Source organism: Anguilla rostrata, chromosome 4, assembly GCF_018555375.3.
Source record: "Anguilla rostrata isolate EN2019 chromosome 4, ASM1855537v3, whole genome shotgun sequence".
Classification (NCBI taxonomy): Eukaryota; Metazoa; Chordata; class Actinopteri; order Anguilliformes; family Anguillidae; genus Anguilla; species Anguilla rostrata.
In genome coordinates, this window is record NC_057936.1 from 22,589,554 (window position 1) to 22,614,505 (window position 24,952).

The 24,952-nt window shown below is 39.1% G+C and overlaps 3 protein-coding genes across 5 annotated transcripts in view; 1 reads left to right on the forward strand and 2 right to left on the reverse strand.

The window, feature by feature from the left end:
* wdr18 (WD repeat domain 18) overlaps window positions 1–3,667 on the reverse strand; it is a 52,764-nt gene extending 49,097 nt beyond the window's left edge. The window contains exons 1-3 of the mRNA XM_064331423.1: window positions 3,426–3,667; window positions 1,616–1,726; window positions 525–658 (exon numbers count right to left, since the gene is read on the reverse strand). Of these exons, the coding sequence (XP_064187493.1) occupies window positions 525–658; window positions 1,616–1,726; window positions 3,426–3,635 (455 nt within the window). The 5' untranslated portion in view covers window positions 3,636–3,667. The remainder of the gene's footprint in view (window positions 1–524; window positions 659–1,615; window positions 1,727–3,425) is intronic.
* A 7,594-nt stretch (window positions 3,668–11,261) lies between these two features.
* si:ch211-1a19.3 (uncharacterized) lies at window positions 11,262–15,842 on the reverse strand. Its single transcript, XM_064331432.1, has 5 exons — window positions 15,214–15,842; window positions 14,155–14,251; window positions 12,679–12,832; window positions 12,380–12,501; window positions 11,262–11,908 (listed from the first exon to the last, which is right to left on the reverse strand). Coding segments are annotated over exons 1-5 (699 nt in total). The 5' UTR covers window positions 15,538–15,842; the 3' UTR covers window positions 11,262–11,906.
* A 1,945-nt stretch (window positions 15,843–17,787) lies between these two features.
* LOC135252847 (procathepsin L-like) lies at window positions 17,788–24,734 on the forward strand. 3 transcript variants are annotated; one of them, XM_064331429.1, is made up of 9 exons: window positions 17,788–18,045; window positions 21,875–21,947; window positions 22,126–22,302; window positions 22,479–22,601; window positions 22,718–22,885; window positions 23,127–23,351; window positions 23,536–23,701; window positions 24,152–24,257; window positions 24,452–24,734. In XM_064331429.1, the coding sequence occupies exons 1-9, from the start codon at window positions 18,029–18,031 to the stop codon at window positions 24,549–24,551; spliced, it is 1,155 nt and encodes a 384-aa protein (XP_064187499.1). In that variant the 5' UTR covers window positions 17,788–18,028; the 3' UTR covers window positions 24,552–24,734. The 3 variants fall into 3 exon arrangements, with proteins under 3 accessions (XP_064187499.1, XP_064187500.1, XP_064187501.1); XM_064331430.1 differs by having other exon boundaries at window positions 21,878–21,947; XM_064331431.1 differs by having other exon boundaries at window positions 17,796–18,045; window positions 22,153–22,302.
* Window positions 24,735–24,952: the final 218 nt, after the last annotated feature.

Here is a 24,952-nt window from a genome sequence, read left to right on the forward strand (position 1 = left end):
GTCATATGCCAAATACCATTTTACAGCTTGCACTTTCCATGATCAAAACAGAGAGAAATTCTTAGCTACAACCAATTTCCTCAAAGAGCAAAAAGACCTGAGGTCTGCTTGTACATGTGCTGATCCTAGAGACTGCAATTTAAATTACAATTAGCTGTCGGTCTCCACTACAGACCAGAGCTTGTACTTGAATTTATATTACAAGCTAGACAAGCACAAAATTGGATAAAGATGCACAAAGCATGAAGATGTACCAATGTCACCATTACAATAGAGCCTGTTTCAAGAGCTTGTAAAAGTCACTTGCCAATTCAGAGGCGGGTACTTTCAGGGATGAGCTGAAAATCCATTCAGGTGAACCATTGTAACTTAAGAAGAAGAACCCAAAAGTAAAACAGCCTTCAGCTGAAGGGTCAGATGAAGCTATCCTTCATTGTTCAAAGGCATGTCTGTCACGTAAAGGTAGGGCTGTAAGGGAAGGTCAAGCACTAGAGATGCACAGAGAGCAGTGGAGAGACTGTTACCTGGTAAGATTCCAGACAAGAGCCAGGTTGTCTTTGCCCCCCGAGATGAAGTGGCTGCTGTCGTCTGTGAACCGCAGGCAGGTAAGGTCCTGGTAGTGCCGACTTAAAATGGCCAGCAAGTTCCCAGTGGAGACCTGAAAACCAATGAGCGCTGTCATGGCAATTCAGTAGCTATCATTCGAAAGTGAAGTCCTACAGATCACTACAAGGTTGAAGTCTGAAGGCAGACCACATTACAAGGGTAAGCTGTGTGAGCGAGTTCAGTAAGTAAGAGGATCACATTTTGTTTGCGGATAGTGGAAAATATACGATGCATGTGATATGTGCAAATCTTGTGAAGCATATTCGAATCTAATAACCATCATACAACTCCTGATATGTAATGCAAATAAGGGTCCTTTAATTTAATATAAATTATATTTATACAGTTAAATACAAAATATATCACAGTCACCCATCATATATCCCACTCACTTAATATCAATGCAAATAAGTTTTCAATTTTACAAGAAAAAAAAAGTATTTTTCCATGTACATAACCAGGCTTTTCTCATTTCTGGAGAAATTTTGTGTGACAAGTATTCAGTGAGTTTTCTATTAATTCTGTCACTAAACATTGCACTAGAAAATTCTCCACGTAGAATTTTTATTACTGTACATTATCACCCTACAAACGAATGTTACTGTAAAGTTAGTTGTACAGACGGGTTAGAAATGATGCCACTTTCAATAGCTAAACATTCTGAAACAATGGCTAATGTTATAAATTAAATGATTAAATAACTGGCAGTTCAGTTATCCAAGTTTTCCCTTTGCCTATGCTAGGAGAGTGTACCCAAGTGGTGGAAATGTGAGGCAGCACTGTACGTGTTTATTTTGCTTAGAATACAACCATTACTCTCCAACCAAGTTCGGAAAATAGCGTCCAGCCTCGCCTCTGGCATAATAGAACAAAACATCAGCAACACAATCCATCATCTTCCAGCATACCAGGGATAGGAACACAGTGCATACACAATTCACATGATTTACCTAGCCTTGTTCAGGAGGCTAGGTTCTCTCATACGGGCTAGCCTGGCAATGTTCCTCACCTCCCATACATAAACAGCCTCAGCGATCCCAGCCAGCAGGAACAGGCCATTGGGTGAAGCAGCCAGGCAGGTCACTATCCCAGGGCACACGATTTTCTGCTGCAGCTGGTCCTGATAAAAAAAAAAAACAGAAAATATGCAACACAGCAGCTCATCAATCACAGGAAGAGAACCGCAATCAAACCCTATAATGCATCAGTACAATGCGTTTAATTTGTGTGTACTGTGTATACAGTATAAAACAGTGAGGCAAACTGTCTGAAAATAGCTAATTCAGTCTGATCATTACTGTACAACAGCTATAACAAAGTTCATGTTTTAATAAATATCAGCAGGACTAACTACAGAACCACCTCCTGTCTTAATCAGAAATCTCTAGACAAGCACGATACAATGTTCGAAATGGTGGCCAATGTTTATTTACATTGCATTATATTTATTCGGAAGACGCTTTTATCCAAAGCGCTGTACACGAAGTTCAATAATTTATATCAGATTCATGTTTATTACATTAAATACATAATATTATAACAAATACTAGAATGGAAACATAAAACAGAAATTAAATTAACTGCCAAATTTTAAAACAAATAGCCTAATTCCATATAAAAACTGGTTAATGATTTGTCAATGTAGGGACATAATCAATTACCAAACTTCAGAAATAAAGCTGTATTTATTTGCCAGGGAACTAACCCTTCAGATGTAGTGTAAGAATAGTTTAATCAAATTTTGCATTGTTTGTATGATAAAATGGAGGCCTATCATTTCTGATTTGTGATGTGTCTGAAAATAATGATCTAATTTGGAGAGTCGTTGGATCAGAAATAAACACCTGTGGTAATGACTGGCTTTCTTTTCCATCAAATGAAGCGGACAGTATTTTAGTATGCAAAGTAAGTTATTTACATGTCATTACCCGGTAACAAGCGAAGTTTAATGCTGCTGTTTATGTCGCAATACGTCTGCTCATTTTTCTGTATCAACAGCCTCAACGGAAAATGAATAAGTCACGAGGAACTTTCCTAACTAAAAGCATTTCTAGTGACCCCAGAATTTTACACAGAGAAAAAATATCTCAATCCATCCAGCCATCCATCCATCATCTAACCCGCTTATTCCTTGGGGGGGGCACAGCCTATTCTAGCAATAGACGAGAGGCAGGAATACACCTTGGACAGGTCGTCAATTCGTCGCAGGGCGCACACACACACATACACACCATTCACTCTCAGTCATACCATTTAGACTCAATTTAGACTCTCCAAATTAGGATGGCCTGAATGTCTTTAGAGTTTTGACTGTAGGAGGAAACCGGAGAACCCAAAGACAACCCACGCGGACACGGGGAGAACATGCAAACTTCACACAGAAAGGCTCCGGCCGGGATTCGAACTCAATACTTTCTTGCTGTGAGGCGGCAGTGCAATGGACTGTCAAATAAAAAGGTATATAACTAGTTTTAATGCATTCATACATAACAAACAGCATGTGCATTAATTGGATTCAGTGAATGAAGTTACACATGGTTAGCTACTATTAAAAAAATACATTTCAAATAGACAGATTGCTAATTGATGCGAAACGATTCTAGCCAGATCAAATAGTTTCGCAATGGTAAATTAACTAGTAAGTTCTAGTTCGCAAACGTGCTAGAGCTCGTAACGTTGCAGCTAGTACGATCAGCATGGCTAAACAGATAGCTAGCGAGGTCTGCATCACAATAACCTACCGCATGCACCTTTAACATCAAGCAGGTCTCACCCCAACTACCGACTGCCGGCTAGCTAGCTAAGAGTAGCTATTATACCTTTCTTTGAATCTCCCACACGTTGATGAAGTTCTTCCCAAGCTGGCCTCCAAGGATATATTCTCCATTCAAGACAGTGAGGGACCTCGCCGAAGTATTTCCCCCTCGATAAGACAACAGATTCGTGCCAGAATGGAGCTCGAAAACAGCACAGTTCCATAACTGTTCGGCCGAATCGGCACACACAATTACTTCCATGGGCGCCGACATCTTGGTTTGAGGGAAGCTTGTAAACGTGAGTTAATATCGCGGTGCATTCTGGGTATTAGAGTCGCACGGGGGCTGGGGGCCGTGGAAGCCACTTGACCCTAGAACTAACATCACAAATGAACGGAATACAAATACGGCTCAATTGTTTATTAAAACAAATACATGTAGATTAGAAAAAATAATACGTAGCGAAAAGACAAATTCAATAAATGTGCATCTTCTTTTTTTCCAATTTAATAGCTTTTAGAAGCAAAATCACAACTGCCCGGAATAGCACCTCTATAACAATTAAATACTTTGAGGTGAGAAAGCGGTAGGGTGAAAAACATGTTCGTTGCTAAACATGTAAGCAGTAGTGAATTTGTATACCTGGAAATGGCGAGCTGGAGGCACGGGATTCAGAAAAAAATAATAAAAAATCAAGATGTAACATCAATTGATTGTTGAATTTCTATTGCTTTGGTCCTACTTGTTTTTACAAATCCAACAAGAAGTAGGTTTTTGTGTTTATTAAAAAAAAAAAAAAAAAAAAACAGACACACATGCATTGATTCAATGTTCATTTGAAATGCACAATGGCTGCAGTTTAGTTTTAAATAGCAATGGGTGTCAGTCCTAGCATAGTCATAGTAATGTCATAGTAATGTTTCACTTGTGAATGACTGAACCATTCTGTGTCTCCCCTAATGAGCAAGAAACAGAGCAACACCCTCCTTGAAATGTATGGGTTTAGATTAGGTTTTTCTTATTATTACAATTACAGAATATACCTTACACATTATATATAACGTTTGATACTGTTTTAGGGTGTGCATTCAAAAATATGTAGACATAAAAATGATCCAAATGACAAAAATGTTTTCTTCTCAGATTGGATTCATGTAGCTCATATGCTAAGGTGCTATGCTGCGGTGTGGAGCCTTGTCTGCTGAGAGGGGACTTGATAGAGCCCCTCAATAGCCAAAGCCAATGATTTTTAACATAATCTCCATTTAAAAAAGTTAGATGTGGATGGGTTTGCATGGTTTAAACAGCTAGCTTATTGTATTGTCCAAAAATGATATGATCATTTGTAGTCTTGAAGTACCCTATATCAAAGTTGTGCAATATACATAACATTTCAGGCCAAAAATAGTCAGCTTCATCCACACTAAAAGCAATTTTTCTTTTGCCCATTTTGTGTTTTCTATTATCTCCTGATTCCAAAATGTATCATCTTGAGTATTTGAAATTTAGCTGAATTTAGCTGCATAATTCCTTTGTAATCAAATAGGTATTGCACTGCTGCATTGAGGACAGCTTTCCACAAAATATAATGGATACATAAATCTGACATGGAACTCGACTAAACTCTTATAAACTCCATCAACTGCAAAAGAAATAAAGCAAATGGTCAAGCCTCAATGAACGTGTGAAACCTCACATCACAAAACATTAAAAAATTAGCTCAAAAGTTATCTGTGTGTAATCTATAATGTTCTTGTCATCAAAGAGAGATTACAAGCAATTGTGAGAAAATGCCAGGTTCTATGAAACCTTAGCAAATGAACAATCTCCAAAAGACAAGTACGCAAAATGAGACACTCACCTCTAAGACATTGGCATTATGGCCCAATTACTCACAACCACAATGCAAAAATAACAGCTCCATTTTCTACCTCATCTGCTACATTATTCATTACGGCATTTGGCGTTATCAGAGGTACAACAAGTGTATACCATAACCGGAACAAGTTGCAACCTAGAAGTACCGTCCAGTACAGAACAACATAGTTCACTTGACCCTATGGTTAAACTGATTAACACTAACAACAGACGACAAGCAATCTGATGGAAAAAATAAAAATAACATCAATTAGTGTTTTAAGCAGGCGCATCAACTAGTCACCTATGAAACAGCTGCTGTTACAACCCGTTTAGTCATTTACAGGGAAGGAGGATGTGGGAGAGGTGCAGCTGAAGAGGTGGGTCTTCAGTCGTCGTTTGAAATGGGTCACAGTCTCAGCTGTTCTGACCTCCACAGGGAGGTCATTCCACCATCGTGGGGCCAGAACAGACAGGAGACGTGCTACAAAATGCTACATTTTGTTCCCTTCAAAACTGTGCTTCAATATATCGATATTGTCATGGGAATAATCTTTGAATTCCCACTAGCTACAGATATTTTTCTGTAACATGGAAGTTGCTATTTTTCACCCACCAGAATGTCAGTGCCACTAAAGATAAAATGGAACAGCTAAGCTGAAACACAAAGAACCTGAATGGTTTTCAAAAAAAATTGATACAAATGCCCATCAAACCTTCCATTTCACTAAGGCAGGGGCACCCTACTCTGTTCCTGGAGGGCAAATCTGCAAGCTGGTTTTTGTTTCAACCAATTGCCTTCGTTTTAGTTTTCTGACAGCACTATAAACTATGTTGGTTCACTGTACTTGAGTACAGAAAAATCTTCAGCATACACTTGTAGTCTGCAGCTATAGCTGGTGCTTATCCAAATGTCAGATCCAGATATGATTGAGCTATTTAAATAATTAAGAGCAGAAGATGGCACGCTATCCTGACACAGATCAACCCTTATTGTGCACCCCTGTACTAAGGACTGTACTCTAATTAGACAGTGGTAATCAGGACTCCTTCCATGTTTGAGTTATTTTCAGCTGAAGATAGCCAGAGGTCATTTCTACCATTTAGACCATACCCTTTCAGATGGAATGTTAATAGTCAAAAAAAGTGTGGCTCAAGTTTTTAGAGGCACAGTATAATTAGATTAGAGATGAAGGAGTACTTGGTAGGGGTGGGGGTTATTGAAAAGGAACAAAAAATTCCAAACTCAAAAAAATCCACATATTATGAATGAATGGCCCAATACGGTAGTTACACTATTAAAAATATACATAAATATACATGCACCCTAAAACAGCAGATCATCTATACACTGTAATTTGTTTTATTGTTCTGTTTATGAAGTAATGTTCAGAACAAAAAGTCTGGCCAATAGACTAAGAAAATATGGGAACTTCAATGAAACAAAGTCAATGAAACAAATGGGTCACATACTGTACCTGGAAGGGGAAGAAACAAATCATTATCACCGCTCAGTTATGGTACTGACAAATAACACAGACAAATTGGCTCTGCGGCTCTGCGGCTTTATCTCAATGGGGAAATTCTCTCCTAATGCGTGAAAATAATCTTTTTAGATCTTGTCATCATCATGCCTTTGCTCCACTTCATCTTCCTGGCACAGGGAGGTTGAGAGCTTCCCGCTCCAGAGCAGAGTTCTCTGGGTGGGAACTTCCCACAGATTTGGCTGAATATGTAGGCCCAAAGTGAGGGCGACCTGGCCTGAGCTATGACATTCACAGACTTCAACAGGCCCTTGGGTGTGAATGTGCCCTAATTAATGAGATGCTTAAGTTACCACCTTCATCAATGTCTTAAAAAATGTAGGGCCTCAAGAGTGTTTTTATATGTGGTTGTTTGTTTTGTTTTTTTTTTGTTTGTTTTTTTTTCATCGTTCATGCTGCAGAGGTTTCATTCAGAATATGGAAGCAATATCAGGCTGATGACTTTGGTTTATAAACCGCCCTGAGGCATCCAGTCTGGATTATTTTTTTCTCAGTCTCAATCTCTGATTGCAGACAACTGGGGGAAGGTGACCCTCTGGGAGTTGTAGTCAGGTAACAGACACTGCCTGTCCTGTGTTGACCCCGTCTGCCCTGATCCTGCCGCCCCTCCACACTCCCAGCGTCCCCCTGTGTTCTGATGGCTCAAGAAAGCTGGAGTCTCCAGTTTGCTGCTGTGGCAATGCTGAATTTCTCTGGCTTGCTTAGGCCTCTGATGTCTCCTGATAAGGTGAAGGGGGAGTGGTGGAGTGGGCATGCGGAGGGGTTGTGAGGACTGACTGGCAAGCTGTGATGTGGGACAGAGGACAAGCTGTTTCTTGCGGAAAATGTGCTCAGTGCCAAACTCTCCCAGTTAGAGCTGCAGCCTCTGTCTGGGAACAGCCTGGGAAAGCAGTGGCCTTCACTGGAATTAATGATAAAAATGTATGAATTTGTTTTCAAGGAGAAAAATAAAACCCAACAGTATCAGTGATATTTGTTAAGAGTTGAAAATAATGAGAATGCACATGTTTCATAATATAGCACACAAAAATCATATGTATGAATTGTGGCTTGACATTTAACAACGATCTGATAAAAGTAGATAGAATTATAGTCAGAATTAAGTTATATTTATACATTAATTATCCATTGTTTCTCCTGCTGTACTGCTAGTCACAGTGGTGATGTGATTTTATTCTCTGTATTTCATCTGGTACTGTATAATCGCTACAAGATAATATCTTAAGCAAAACTGATATGCTAAATTAAGGCAGGCTGAAAATAAACTGCAGGTTTAACAGCTAATGTTGGAATTTGTGTTATGAATTAAATTCAGTTTCAGTGCCCAGCACTTAATCTCCAAGCTGTTCTTATCTCATCCCAGTTAATTCCATTGACCTCAATTCCAATACCAATTGAAGCCACTTTAATTCTAATCAATAGAAACATTGAGTTTGTAATGTAAAACTGCAACAGTAATAGAATTTTAGATCAACTCATTTCCTTTGCCAATATTACCCCCATTAAAGACCAGATACATCTATCTTTTTTGCATATTTTGACCATAAGGGCATAAGCAAAGTTTCACTAAAACAGTTTATAGATTATTATTGTTATTTGTTATTATTCACAATTACTATCTGGTGAATAAAGGTGTGAACAATGTTCAGGCAACCATTGTAGAACACAAACTGTAAATAACTTGATTTCATGATGAACTAAATTCGATTTTCACTTCATTTTAGAATTATGGCTGCTCTGGGATTTAATGGGTGACCTTTAAACCATGACAAACACATCGGTGATGATATAGGCAGTACCGGCAGTGCAGCTGTACTGGGGTCTGTGGTCTGGGAGAGCCTGTGAAGAGGTGAAGAGATAGCCCTTCATAAAAAAAAATCTTTTCATGAACAAGCACTGGTCATGGATCGGATATTTAACAATACGTAATATATTGCTTATTGTATATGAGACAGATGTATTTGTCTTTGATTGGGAAACTGTTTTTGTGATCCTCTGAACTAAAGAAATCTTTATTTTCCCCAAAAATGTTAGATTCCATGTGATTCCTGGGGTTGCCAGTAAAACTCTTTTCCATATTAGAAACTTTATAGGAATTTATTGACTTTAGTGATTTTTATTTCATTTTAGTCTGACACATCTCACTCTGTCCAGATGCAGCAGCAGTTTGGTTGATGATAAAGGTGAAGGCTCATCAGAAACATGGCCGTCTGCTGCCATAGATCATAAACTGAGATGACATAATCAGCAAAGGTGATGCAGACCTCACCCCAGATTATACTTTACTGTCCCTCTCCTGCACCTCATCCAGCTCCAGTTAGTAATATCAGTCTGCTTTTCCTGTCCTTGGGTCCAGCTTTAGCAGTTATCTGCTGTTATGAGTGGCATTGTCAGTTGACAATGATACTTGTATTTGGGGAAAAATAGCTGAAAATTAGCAGTAGTAGCTGCTCTGATTTTCCAGTCTGAAATACAGTCCTACTTGCAATGCGTCATATAGGACCAGGAGTTATCATTGCTTAATTAATTATAGGTGATCGTACTTATTTTCACATATACAAAATGCAGAATTCGATGTTTTACATTTTATACCAGTGGACACCTTAATCTCTTTTTTCCTCTGTATTGATGATATAATGGAGATTAACTGCAAAGCCAACATGAGGAACTTCAAGGTAGCTAAATTGCATAAAGTGCAGGACAATTATCTTCACCAGTAAATTGCATTTTATATCTTCTTATTAGACATCCATTTTCCAGGATGACCTATATACTTTCTTTTATAAAGCAGCTTCCTGTTATTCACAGGTAGATATGAGCAAAGGCCCATCCTGAAATAAAATATACACCTTTTGGTTATCTCACATTCCTTAAACCACTGCATTGCACTTTCATCTCTGGAACTCTCCATAACCATTTCCCTGAGGCTAACAGACAAAATTTAGGCCATTCAAAAAGGTTGACCAAATTTCACCCTTTCCTTACAAGGCCTGAGTAGTTCTGTAATCTTTAAAAAAACACATTGTAATAGTTTTAAGGTTATGCATTAGTTATAACACAGAACAGTATCCTTATGTTATTTGTTCTTTTCAGCTGTACTAATCATTATCTTGGGTAACTCCCGGTCTAGCACAGTGGCCTCTAAAGAACAAGAGAGACTTGTTCACATTCCGGGTAGCTCATAGGTAGCCTACACACACCCAGAATCTTTTTTGATGTTCTGTGAGAGAACTAGTGAGTATGAACAAATAAGTTCACTTAACACTCACCAGAGAGAATATATCAGCCCTTACTAATAATAATTCTGCACAGGAATAGCAGAATAATAATTGGGGTGTGTCTTGGGAAAGGCCATTAATCAGTGTGATAATACTGGGTCCAACTAAAGAAGTAAGAAGAATGGTTTTATTCTTAGGAAATCAAAAGGATTAGATTTTTTTTGTGTGCATTCTTCTTTCTGCAACTTCAAACTTTGCTCTACATTTGTGTTGCATTGTCCTTTTTATGCAGTATTTTATCTAGGGATATCCCCCATAATCTATTGGCAGTGTGACATTCAGACATACTAAAACAATGATGCAACTGGACAGAAGTCTTAAAATAATTATGATTTGACACGGTTATTTTAGGTGAAAAGTTGAAAAGTAGCTGAAGACAATATTTGACTTGATCTCATCAGTCTATGGTAATCAGGTTCATTCCCATGAGCTTCAGGTGGACCACTGCAAGGCAGACTATAGACATGATGTCTTCACATTATCACAAAGTTACGACTTACATTTCAGCAACACACTAGAGATATGTTTTGAGAGTCATTTATGGTTTCATTTTGGGGATTGAGTTTTGTTTTCATGTCATGGACGAAGGTCCCTGCCTTAGATTGATGAGTTAATATAGTTACATCTTGCTTTGTTTTGGTGTTACATTATAATGTGGGTTTTTTCAATGTACATAAAGTATGTTGCAGTGCAGAGTAGAGAGCTGGACTTCAAATGACAGGTTTATTCTGAAAATTCATATTTCACTCGTACAATACAAAAAATCATACAAATACTACTTACCAGGAATACATGCTTAGATCATTCAACATATCAGGCTTAGTGTAAAAAGGCCTTAATTATAGGTATTGCATACCACTTCCCAGCTTGGTGTAGCCTGTGACATTAATTCTAATCAGAAGGACATATTCTGAACCTGTGGGAAATCAAAAATGTTTTACATTAACTGAATGGGCTTACATTATCATCTGTTTGCCTTAGCTATACTAATAGCATGATACATTTTTCTTTGTAGGTCTTGTGCAAAATGCGTTCTTGTGATTACAGTGTTGACCTTTCTGAATATAACTCATTCATGCAGCCCAAGTGACATTATCAGTGATCCTCCCTCCGACTACACCCCAAAACCCCATTTTCTTAATCACAGATGTATATGTGACTTATCCGTGGTTGCGTGTTGATAATATGTTTTTTAAAAAATTGTTAGCGACAAAGTTGACTCATAAAAATAATGCAGACTTTATTGAAATATTTCAACAAATTAGTGTACAGTGTCAGAAAGGTGTTGTATACATACATGTAGTGGTGTAGTGTCAGTCAAATTATATGGCTCACCTATCTGAAATACTGTAGCTCATTTAAACTTTTATAATGGTAATTAATAAATAAATACAAATACCATTACAGTTTAATGATTTTAATTTTGCATCTGGTTTTAGAATAACTTCTTCGGGTATAAAAAGAATTGGGTTGTAAACAATTTGATTATTCTTTTGCAATCCAAACACTGATATATACCTAAAAGAACTTGTGAAATTATTCAAAGTACATGAAAGCAAAGTATAATATAAAGTTTTCTTTATTTAAATTGTATCCAAGCTTAATGTTTTAATTACATTTACACCAGGTGATCTCTTACTAATGTCTTTTCATTTTGTGGTAGATTATAAAGTGGAACAAATCTCTTTATCTGTTTGGCTGGTTATCCTCTCCTCCGACAGCATGGTTTCTTCATTTTTACAGCAGTTTTTATGAACGCATTTACGTTCTTCAAGTCCAGATTGAGAGTGCATCATCTTGCCATCATTTGGTAGAACAGTGTTCAACTGGAATACTTCACCAAGCCCAGTAGCTCTGCAACACATTCCTGAAGACAGGTCAAAATGTTAACTGATATAAAAATGAACTATTTTCATAACATATAATTGGACTTTCATGATGCAAACAGCTACCATTTTAAACAAATGACAAGTACATATGTTATTCCACTTCCCAGGGCTAGCTGAAAACCACAGCAACCAGCTCTATATTTATTATTTTCATATACCTGTCTATGAACAACACAATTAGTTTCCAACACACACGTGCTACTACTTTTTTGTTACTTTCAACACATTTTGTGTCAAAGTTACTACTTTTGTGACACGAATATACAATTTGTGTGTCACAAAGGGAGACCTTTTAACATGAAAGTCATCCTAAACTAACACAAAATGTGTTGCCCTTAACTAGACATGGAGGTGCGTTGAAGAATGACATGTTACGTGTTGTTTTTAACACATCTGTTCATCTGTTTTGAGAGTGTATCAAATACTTTTTTAAAATGCGTTTTACTCACAAGATGAGAGCCAATGAAGGCCCATGGCACAGAAGAACAGGACCAGGGGGCTGGAGTAGAGACCGGGCGTTCTGTTTCCAGTCGTTCTTAAGGTATTGGGGCTCTCATCCTTGCACCGCTGACTGCAAATATGAAGATTTCAAATGATGGTTACGCAACTCATGCAGTTACTGTATGGAAATGACAAATGGCAGTTATGGACCGAATAGCACATGCAAACACCGTCTTGGTTTGGCCAAGTTGTAAGTGCATAATTTACTGCAGGCCTCAGACCATATATAGTAGCGCTGTTGACTCACAGTTGCTTTTGTATGTAATGCTTGCTGCTCTCGCACGCTTTCTTCTGGCTCTCTGCTGCTCTCTGCTGGCTCTCAGCTGCACTGCGCAAGGCCTCACATGACTCAAACTGATGGGAAATCTGAGTCAAGTTCAGCTGCAGGCTTTCGATATGGTCTGCATGGAGAAAGATAAAAGAAAAAACATCATATACCGACCTTCAAAGTATGAATGCATCAATTGCGAGCAGCCTGGTTAACCCAGTAACATATTGAAAGGTGTTAACAGAGGGATATCTTGTTCTATACCAACACAATCTGCTTATTCTCACACAAAAGGGATATCATGATTAACATGATGGTGGGGTATTACCTATCATCCTTAACAATGTGTGTTAACATATAAGGCAATGACTGGCCTTGGAAGGGCTTATCAGCTTGGAGTGCTTCCAGGCTTCAGTGACGTCTCTGTGTTATTTTGGGAGTTGACGGGCAACATTTGGATTTTGGTCACTTAGAGTTTGTGTGATGTCTGGTTTTTTGCTCGTAACCTGTTGTGAATGGTCAAGTACACAATATGCATCCTGTTTTGTCAGGGTGCTCCTTAGCAACTAATTTTGTCCAAATATAACACATTCCATGCTGTGCTGGAGGGACGCCTGAAATTAATCTAAAAAGGCATCTCACATTTATAGCCTTTTCCGCCTATCGCTTTCTCACAGGAACCTTCCCTTTCCTCTGGTGATGCATGTATCTCAGGAAATCTCCACAGGGGGAAAAAAGCTCAGTGGAGAGTCTGGGTTCACTTTACAATGTGTTTAATTAATCTGATGGCACGTGAACCATTCTTATCAAGTGGAACAAGCAGGATTCTAGCATCTCAACATTCCAAGCAAGAACGCTTTGGGTTGGCTACATCGGCCATTGGTTTAGCTACAGCTAACACACTAACTCAGGAATAACAAGGAATAACAAGCTCTGCTCTATGCCTATAGAGTGTTTCTCTTCTTTCAGACAAATCTCTCATGTTAGGATATAGGATATATATCATTTCATGACTTTCCATTAAAGGACATATTTTACAACATTTTTACAACTTAAGATGATGGAATAAGGAGGGAAATATTATGACATAAATATCTATAATGTCTCTACAATCCATACTGTGGAATAAAGTGAGATATTATTACCATGCATAGCCTGAGGAAATGACTGTGTTTGGCTTTCCATGTGCACATTCTAAAAATGTCATTAGTCATACAACATAATTACAAAAAATCTTCAAAGTGTCCCCTCAACGGCAAAACACATTTTCAAACTTCATTTAAAAATAAAGAGCAAACTGAGTGTATTTGTTTTCCCTAAAATGGAAGTTTCTATGGATACAGTGGGAAAGGCAGCTAAGAATATCTTCATGAAAAAAGAGGCCCTTTCATGCCAGCCAATAACAAGCAGCAAAAATCCCACTTTCCCCTCCCAGCACGACTTAAATTTTCCTACCTTTCTGTAGTGCGATTTCTGAAGTTAGGTTCGCCTCCGTTTTTTCATGTTCCTCGATTTCCATTACCAGGACTGTTATGTTTGCATTCAAAAGTTTCTGTAACAAAATTATGTGATATCAGTAACAAACTACCAGGACCATGCAAGATAGTCTTAAGTGGTCTGTAGAACTTGTGTGAATGTTTTCAATTGGTAGTCACGCTAAAGGCAAGGAGTGTCTCATATCACATAACTCAAGCACTGAGGAAAAGCAGACCTGTGTCAGCTATGGACATTTTCATAGCATACCAATCCTCTAAAGCACTCGTATTACCTGTAATATTTGTATAATGTCCTCTAATATCAGTATAAATTAATACCAAAAATATATATATACTTCAGTATATAGTAGTAGTAAGACTAATTTCATTTTTTAATTATGTATGAATCCTTTATTAAATCAGGGAGTTCCCATGAGGCCTATGTCTTTTTTTACATGACAGCCCTGATTACAAAAGAATGAATAACAGCAACGTATACAAAATAATACAAAGAATAATTAACACATGAATAACAACACCCATTATATTAATTAGATTTTATGTAAGTTTGTTATAAGTTTTCAGTATTATCTTTTCCAGACATGCTCTTGTGCGTCAATTCAATGGGAATATCTGCTTTTTATATTTTGATGCTTTTAGTACATGTGAATTTGTATAACTATCCATGCAAAAAGGATCTCATTCATTGTAACTTATCACAATGTTACAGAGTAATATACATATATTTCTCCAGAAGTAATTTTCTACTTATAATGATATAACCACCATCAGATTGGTAATACAGGAGAGTTTTGATTAAAAACAAAAGTGATCAATGCGGTGTTATATCTTCAATCAGTTAACACAGCAAATTAGAGCCCTGTTTCATTTTGTCTCCAGAACAAAACAGTGAAGAAAATGCACACTGGACACATTCGGATAGATCTAAGGAAGAACGGAAAGCCTGATAAATGAATCAACATGTGTGAAAGAGTCAGCTCTGAACGCTGAACAATAAAAACAGCGAAGCCATACTCACATTCTCCTCCTCACAGTCGCTCAGAGATATGTTGGTTTCTTGCAGCGCCTCCACGAGCTCGCTGATCTGTCTGCTCAGGAGGGTTTGGTTGTCCCAACCCTGTCGCACCAGGTCCTCCAAGGCTGCCTTGTCCTTAGCCCACACCACCTTGGCTCCCTCCAGCTTCTCTATCGCCGTCTGAAGCTCAGCCCTGCACTGGCTGGAACCTTTCAAGTCAGGGGAGGTTGCCCACACCACGATGATGATGAGAGAAATCACGGACCACAGAGCGAGAAACGCAATCACGATGTTGCGGGTGGTCTGGGAGGACTTGGAGCTGGCCATTTTGAGAGCAGGGGGATGAAGAAACGATGAGCAGTGATTTAAAAAATCCTTCAACGGCAGGCAGTTGAGAAATGAGCCTCCAAGAATGTCTTGCTTGTGTTCTCTATGTCCAAAGGCTGCTGAGTTTTCTCAGACTGAGTCAGATTTTTTCCGTGGTGTGGACTTCCCCTCAGATTCGGCTTGGGGCAGGGCAGGGAAGGGGTGTGTCCCTGCCCCTACCCCTGGTGATGTCAGGAAAGCAAACCTGCTCCACTCTACTCCACTGTGCCTACAAATCACCCCCGTGCCCTGACAGGAATATGTGAGGGAATGCACTGGAAACATAACTAGGGTTTGTTACATATTTACTGAGTGTTGTCATAATCACAGTTAAAAGAAGAAGAAACGAAACCTGAGGAGAAAACGAAAGATATGCTAATCCTCTGTGTCTCAGGTCCCTCCCCCCCAAAAAATGCATGTTTCAGTTTCCATTTCCCAATCCAAAAGAGCAGCAAACCTGGCAGGACTCCCAGCCCCACATAAAGCTGGCCTTGAGTTTAGCTTGGTAGGGAGAAAGTTCACAGTGCTTGTTTGGTTCTCCAGCTATTTTTTAGTTTAAACACTTTCACAAGAGGCCAAGCGCAGCAGAGACTCAGTGTTTCCTGAGCAGATGCCAGGTCTGATGGAGACATGGCACAGCCTCCCCACCCAGGACAGCGGTGCCAACCTTTGTCTCTGACTAATACTTTCTACTCATCACATTTTTGTCCAGATTTTAAAAATGTCAATCACCATCACTCCTATCTCAGATCACCTGGACCCCTAAAAATGGGGAGATTTCTTAAAACATGTACTATGGGGAAAATGCAGCTCTGCAATTATCATGGCAGATGGGAAAATAAATTCAGATTTTACCTTTTTTTGCATTTTTGCAAAAGAATCTTTCTCCCTTAATCCAAAACAGTCTGTGTTCACCTATGTATGACTAATATGCAATTTTCATGTCTTTGATGACATCATCAATATGTGAGCCAAGCCTCACAAACTCATGGCAGAGCAGAGCAGGGAATGTGTGAGGAAGGCATATATCAAGACTGGGGTGACAACTAGACCACAGACAGCATAATTTACCAAGTCCCAAAGTCACAGTTGCCAGGAAAACAAGTGGTAAACAACTGCATCTTATGTTTCTCTATTGCACTGTAAATTAACCTGGAAAAAGAACAGGCTGTAAAGACTATGGAAATGTATTCAGAAGTGTTAGGGTATCACTTACGTGGTTCTTTCTTAGACTGCCCTACACTGCAGAGAGTGGAAAGGAGACTACCCATGTGGCTCTCTCCCTGCTTAGCCATTTGCACAAAGCTTGCAGGGAGCACTATAAATCAATTTAAAGGTTTAAAAAGATTATACATTAAACCCTAAAATCAAAGGGTTTAAAAGTATAATTTTTTAATACTATTAATAGTGATGCAGTTATAATCATTAGCCCTTCTATTATTTGAATAGGATGTTGGCGTCTGTGATTATCTGAGGCAACAGCAGAGAAGACAGATAAACAGCAGGAGATAGGTAAGAGCACTGGTTTGGAGACTTGGTTTCTACTTTTGCTGTTGTAGTTAGGTCATCTATGCCAGTGTATACTTGCGTAATTGTATTGTACATTAACATTTGAAAAACATTTGAAAAACTTCACATTGTTCAGATAAAGTATGCTACAGATAAAGGCTACTGAACACTGATATGAGTATCATAAAAGCATTAAGTTTGACACAATAGCATTACTGCAGACTTCATAGAATGTAGGATGCTACAATAATGTATGGCAATAAGTAAGATGCACATAAGGATATTTTTCTGTGCATAGCTGCTTACCCTGTTAGGGACACAACTCAGTGATGCACGCTACAGTGGTAAGAGTCTATATTGTACAGGCTTTGGGGTGGGAGTTAAAAACACAAAAGACAAAAAGAGCAAAACACAGGACAAAGGGGCAACTGGGATGCACCATTTTTTAAATATGAGACATTCTGGCTAATGCAGGACAGTTGGCAGCCCTACACTCTGTTTTTCTAAATATCTCTTCACCAGGACTGTTCCTGGGTTTGTTCAGAGTTCAGGGACCTTCTGCAAATAGGGGAGCTGGCAGTTTGATGTGATCTGCAGTCAAGTTGCACCAGGCTGTGAGCAAACTGAATATGACCGGTTTGTAATTCAATACCAAAGGCTGTGTCACTCGGGCTCAGGATCAGCAGAGACTTGCCCATTTTGGGTATTTCCAGAACTTTCACATTGGGCAAGACAGCGTGTTGCGACCTGATAATGGCTCTGATCGAGGTATCCTTTATTCATTTGCTTCTTTCCATCTGCATCTGCTTTTGCCCTCAAGCTCATATCCCTTGAGCGAAAGGCAGCTGCTGCACTGGTCCACGCCCACAGGAATGAGGGAGGAAGGCTAGCCAGGGGCACATGTTCATCATACAGAGCGAAGGCATCCGGGATAAAGACTCCTATGCCTGTGTCATGGAGGTGAGAGAATGTGCTGAGTTTTCTTTTTTGTTTTGTTTTTTTAAGCAACATCTCTGACCTGAAGGAGGACTGCAGTAGAAATGCAGTTCACTTTTGTTCTTGTTATGATTTGAAGGCATTTATTACGATGCCAAATTTTCCATACTACACTCCAGGCTTTCAAGTTTTAATTTAGAATTCACAAATCTTTGGCCTGTCTTTATGACAACCGTTGTATAATATCAAGAGTTATTATTAGACAGTTAGCTCCCCCTACTGGAAATTGACACTGCAGTGCACGTTACATTGGGATCAGACGTCCACGTTGCTTTCTGTGTACCATTAGGGGAAGAAAACAGCTGCCCCCCGCCCACCCCAGTATGACAGTATGAACCCATCAAATTGATTTACATCTGAGTTTTACTGTTATCCAGTGGAGTGATTTCAGCATTTAAGTGATGTGACTGAAGTCACAATCCTTATCAAGCAATGGACTACGTATTAGCCTAATTAAGGTAATGGATGACTGGTCAAAAATTTTATTGAGTAATATAGAGGGGGATTTTGGTTTTTTAAAAAGTTAAATAAATAAATGATATAAAATTATCTTACATTTCATAAATTATCTTACATAAATACACAGTCAACATTTTCAAACCATTTCAGATACATCCACGTGTGTCACCATTGCATGGAGGTGAAAAAATGTCTAAAAAGTTGTCCTTGTGAAGCAACAGCAACCTTCCTTTATTCTGCATTTTTTGGTTTTAAATTTAGCAACTTTTCTTGGAATGCCCGAATTGTCAAACATTTTTGGCAAAAAAGAATTCTTGTATAATCAGAAGCATTTCAACATTTTTGAAGATTTACAGCTTTTTGTAAGAGGTGGCAAGGGCAAATTGTATGGTCCTCTCACAGAACAGCTTATTCTGGTGTTGTGTTCCTGGATATTTTCAATTTGTTAATGTAATACATTTTAATTGGACAAGACATTTTAGAAGGAGTCTATCCATTGTTACATTACATTACATTACATTACAGGCATTTGGCAGACACTCTTATCCAGAGCGACGTACAACAAAGTGTATAACCATAACCAGGAACAAGTATGACGAAACCCCTAGAGAGAAGTACCGGTCCAAGTGCAGGGAACAACCGCATAGTTCAACTTGGACCCTGAAGGTTAAACTGATTAACACTAACAACGAGAACGGCAACAACGCAGTCTATGGAAAAAATACAACTAAGTCACCTACGAAACAGCTGCCTAGTTACAACCCTAAGCTTACAGTCATTTACAGGGGGGTAGGGAGGGATGGGGAGAGGTGCAGCCTGAAGAGGTGAGTCTTCAGTCGTCGTTTGAAATGGGTCAGTGTCTCAGCTGTTCTGACCTCCACAGGGAGGTCATTCCACCATCGTGAGGCCAGAACAGACAGGAGACGTGTTCTGGAAGTGCAGGTGCGAAGAGGGGGAGGTGCTAGGCGTCCTGAGGTAGCAGAACGGAGGGATCTGGCTGGCATGTAGGGTTTGAATATCTGGTGGAGGTATGCTGGGGCTGATCCCTTGACTGCCTGGTATGCTAGGACCAATGTTTTAAATTTGATGCGAGCTATAACAGGCAGCCAGTGGAGGGTAGTGAGCAGGCGAGTGACGTGGGAGTGTCTGGGGAGGTTGAATACCATTGTATTGTATATTAACTTTTAAGTGCATTTAAACTTTCCACAAAGAAACTGCATGTTAATGAAAAAGACTAACAGCGATGCTTTTTTAACTCTAAACGAAAAGGAATTTGCAAGTGGTGAATGTTTTTTGTTCTACATCTCCCTTGTGTTTTTAATGATGTTACAAAAATGTACTAGCCATTTTATATGAACAGGAACACAAAAGCTCTGCAGTTCTACTCCTCTGTCCCACCAAACAATTCTGTCACAACACTTTTCATTTAGATCATATGCATTTTAAAAATGTAAAAACCTTATTAGTCAAACTAATAAATACAACTCTATATAAAATGCCAACATTTTTCCACTCAAGCATGCAAAAGGTCCTCCAAAACGGGCACCAAACCAACACACTTAATTTACTTCATGTTAACATTAGTCTCCTTGTTTTTAGCAACAACATACAGTTCCCGAGGGCAAACACATGCATCTTGTTTTCTGTGGTCTTTGCCAGGTTTCTTCTACAAATAAACAAGAGACTGAGCAGAGTGAATCATGGGTATAGTTCCTTTTATCACTCAAAGCTGCTACAAGTTCCATGGCTAGCATTCTATTTAACTCCTGGCAAAAAAGGTGTGTGTGTGTGTGTGTGTGTGTGTGGCAGAAACAGCAGGGTGGGTGTGAACCAGCCAAATCTCACTGTGACTTTGTTTGGACACTTTGACTGGTACTTGTAAAACAATTGCAGGGAATGGAAAACTGCTTTCAAAAGCACAAACAATCATTGGCAAGATGAATTTGCACATTAAGACAATGAGGAGTTCCAGGTTTTTCAAAGCCAGTGCCTTTTGGAACCAATGTGTCCCTCCCGAATCCTACCCTGCAAAGTAAAGTAGGAACTACTTGGCCCACTACCAGTCACCTACAAGGCATGATCCATACTCAGAGTGGCAGATCTGAGATGATAAATCATACAGCCATTAAATGAGGCGATATGAGATTCTGACTCTGATTAGATGGCCTGGCTTCATTTAAGAGTGCTGTGGTCTAACATAAAATGTGTTCTTAAATAACAGTGGCAACTGAATTTGTTCAATTTCTCTCATGTCTATTTCTACCTTTAACGGTACTATTTCTGTTCATCCAATTATATTCTGTGCTATCAGTGTGAATGGATATGGACATGAGCTGATGAAATGTTTTCTCTGTCCATTGTTCACCGTTCATCAAATGAGATGACAAGGATGTTGACTAGGAACAAGCACAAGAGTGCATTAATCACTCCTTGTGCACGTAGTGTGTAAAGTGCACTATACACTGCTGCTCCACCAGGCATAGCAGAGATGGTAGACAGCAGGTAGTATGATGCTAACTCTTCATAGCAATATTACTTCACTTTACAGGCATTACCAATAGAAACATTAGTATTTTTCTAAATGTATACCAAATTCACCAATCAAGATATGAAAATATTAAAATATTAGTGTTTTTTTGTTCATTTAAATTGTGTGCTTGTTTTGCATAACATAAATATGTTTGTGAACGTATGACAGTGGCAATTACTGGTACCCATTAAGAGCCAGCTTAAATCTCATTGCTCCCCTGAAGACTGATTATTGTGACATGGCTGCTGCTAAGGAAATTTCTTAAGTGTTTGCCTTGGATCTTTGAGATTTCAGAGATTGGAGAACAAGGCAATTAGTCTGACCTGTTGTTGATTGATAGAATTTGCAAAAGACATTGAGTGATATTGTCGCTACCTAATCCATTTGCACAAAGGCAAGATACAATAGTAAGAACTGGTACACAACTCAGAGAATGCCCTAGATTAAGATACTCCAGCTACAGGTGTGTTGACAGTGACGTAAATAAACAGATGGCATTAAATGCAGAAAAACAAGATACAAACTAGTGTACCGAGATAATTTTGTTAGAGCAGTAATTTACTTTTATCATATGAGTCAGTAGTATTGTCAAAAGAATAGACAATCTTGTAACACTCATAGAAACAGCTAAATGCCTGTTTTTTTTTTTGTTTGTTTGTTTTTTTTAATCTCCACCCATCATAATCTCCAGAATCTCCTAATTGTCCTCCCAGAAAACAAATGTTTGATTAAGAGAGGCTTCCTAAAGCCTTTTCAGACCCCTGTGAAGTATAAAAGACTCTTAAAAGACTCTTCACTTCCCAGCAGCTCGGAGCCCATAGAAAGCACCTCAAAGCCAGGACAGACTGCCCCGGACGACCACTGTCTTCAAAACCAGGTAATTAAAAAGTCAGCCTGCAGAATATCAGCTCAGTCAAAATTTTCTGTGCATTCATTTATTATTACGTAGCTTGCTAGTGCCGGTGCACCAAATCAACGATTAGCATAAAGGTTGAGAAATTATTTGTGCAGAGAAGCTAAATAAAGAATTTTCTTTTCGTTTTGGCATACTTGAGGGCATTGCTGATCTCTGCATTCTTCAGTTTTTCCTTCAATACACCATGAAGGTCCAGGCGGCCAACTGTTTCTTGGCTTGGCTGGTTCTCTTGTATGGTGTAGTAACCAGTGTAGATCCTGACCTGGACGCTGAGTGGCAACAATGGAACATCAAATACAATGGAGCTGTTAAAAAGGTAAGTTATTGTAAGACTGTGGCCATACATATAACTGAATAAGCAATGCACAGAACTCTCACCCATGCCAGGTTTATAGAGTGTTGTTTCAGAATCAGTGTTAGCAACCAAGATAGATTTGACACTGGATTGTATTTTCTGTTTTGGAAAAGACTGACTTGATTTCTGCATTTCAGACAAGGTCTCTGATAAGACGGGAGATCTGGGAAGATAACTACAGATTTATAGAAGATCACAACAAGAGATATAAGGAGGGCAAGGAAACCTATGAATTGGGCTTGAATGTGTTTGGGGATCTGGTGAGCAGATTGTGTTTTATTTTTTATTTTTTTATCCATCACTTCAGACTATGCCTAGTCCAGTTACCCTAAATAAGTTACGCTGTTCATTCTTTACTCTTCTTCCAACCAATCAGAACACAGATGAGTTTGTGGAAGTCACAAAGGCATCCTCAATGGTAGGAACCCCAAAAAGCAGCAACCTGATGCTGTCTGCTGCTGAGCTGCGGCACGCTGCCAGCGAACTGAACTCCAAGAGCATAGATTACAGGGACATGGGCTACATTACTCCAGTCGAGGATCAGGTGCGTTCTTCAAAGCTGATATCAGTTTTGATGTGACTGTTTGCCTCGTGATTTATCTGCTTAATATTTTCCAGGTGACTCCCGTTTAAATAAAAATCTCTTTTTAAGGCTTGGCCCTTAGCCAAAAGGCAGCCTGGACAAAGGAGGTTTAAATTAAAACCAAGATGTAACGATTGCAATCTGTTTTAGTTTGCTGAGAACCCAGTCTATTCCCTCAGATGTTACTCTTGTGCTCACTCAGGGATTCTGTGGGTCCTGCTGGGCGTACAGTGCTACAGGGGCTCTGGAAGCCCAGTGGAAGAAGAAGACAGGAGAGCTGATCCCTTTGAGCAAACAGCAGCTCGTGGACTGCTCCACGTCCACAGGAAATAAGGCCTGTGTAGGAGGAAGGCCTAGCCTGGCTTATATGTACATCATGCAGAATGGAGGCATCCAGGCTGAAGACTCCTACCCCTATGTCATGGAGGTGAGAGATATGAATATTACATTGCATTAATTGACATTGTTTTAAATGCGCCATTGCTCTTATCCAGAGTGACTTCTGAAACTAAGATTGTGTGATAAGATATTGAGTCACAACTAGTAGACGTTGGGACAGTAGAAAAATAAGCACATCTCTGACAGCTCTCTTTCTGTGTGTCAATGTATAGGAGAGGAACTGCGTTGCAAACAGAAGTAAGAATGTTGTCTCAGTGAAGGACTGGAAGTACGTCCCCCCTGGTGATGAACAGGCCTTTGAGGATGCTCTTGTGACCATTGGACCCATAGCTGTGGTTATTGACACGACTACTCGTAACTTCCAGTTCTACCGAAAAGGTCAGTCTTAACTGTCGTATTTCCTGTTCTGGTCAGTAGATCCAACGTAATAAAAGGTTCCAAATATTTTTTTTAAAACTCAAAATTGTCATAAATCCAATGCACATTAAATTCTTTGGATCACTTTGCAGGCTCATTCAATCGTTAAGCCTGGGCACTTCTGTAGATCTCAAAGGAAGTAATTTGATTTGAACATAGTCGTGTATGATTCAATTATGCTTGGTGTTGATTTGATACAGACAGATTGGACATGCGCACTGCAGTACAATCACTGACAATTTCTTCTCCTTTTCTGTGATTCTAGATTTGTATTTGTAATCTTAAAAAGAACACCATTCGCTTTCCTAATGTTAGATTTCCATGGTCAGCCTCTCTCACGAAGGTATGCCTAGCCCTGCTCTGGGGTTTTAGTTTGATCTCTGGCCATGCATTCTTTTAATGCCTTTACAGGAGTATTCTATGATCCAAAATGCTCCATCTGGAAGCAAGCTCATGCTGTTGTACTGATCGGCTTCGGGACTGAGGGACCTGAGGAGTACTGGACAATCAAGAATAGGTGAGCGGCTTCTGTTCATATACATCACATTTGGGTATTTGTTTAATCGATAACCAATTAAATATTACTATTTAAGCCTGGAGTAAACAGCTAAACCAGGATTTCTTGCTTTTAAATGTAAACTTGCACAAAACAGTAGGTTGCATAACCACGAGGTAACATTCCTTCATTGAATTCCTACGGTTTCTCTCCAGCTGGGGTGTCTACTGGGGCGAGGAAGGATATATGCGACTGGCTAAGAACAGGCAGCGCCACTGCGGGATTAGCCAATATGGAGTTGTACCATTTGTGTAATGTAACCACTAATTGTATAACTAAAGCTTAAATATATTTTGTGCTGCAAGAATGCCCTACACTTGTCTGTCTACAGGTATCACATGGGAGTCAGGATTCAGGGGCTAATCTTGCAGTTACTTGCTGTATTTATTATTGTACCTGATGTTCAAATTCTGGTTAAAATAAAAATGTTTGAACTCATGGATTGTCAAGCATCATGTAATTTACCATAAAATCTGTGTTTCTTTAAAGGGTCTGAGGTTGTTTGTATAAAAACCATAGTTATGGATCAGAGAGTTGTAAGGGCAGGTCACTTGTACTCTTGACATACGCCAACAAACCGTTTATCTGTGATATACACTCACCGGCCACTTTATTAGGTACACCTGCTTGTTATTGCTAATCGCCTACTCCTCCAA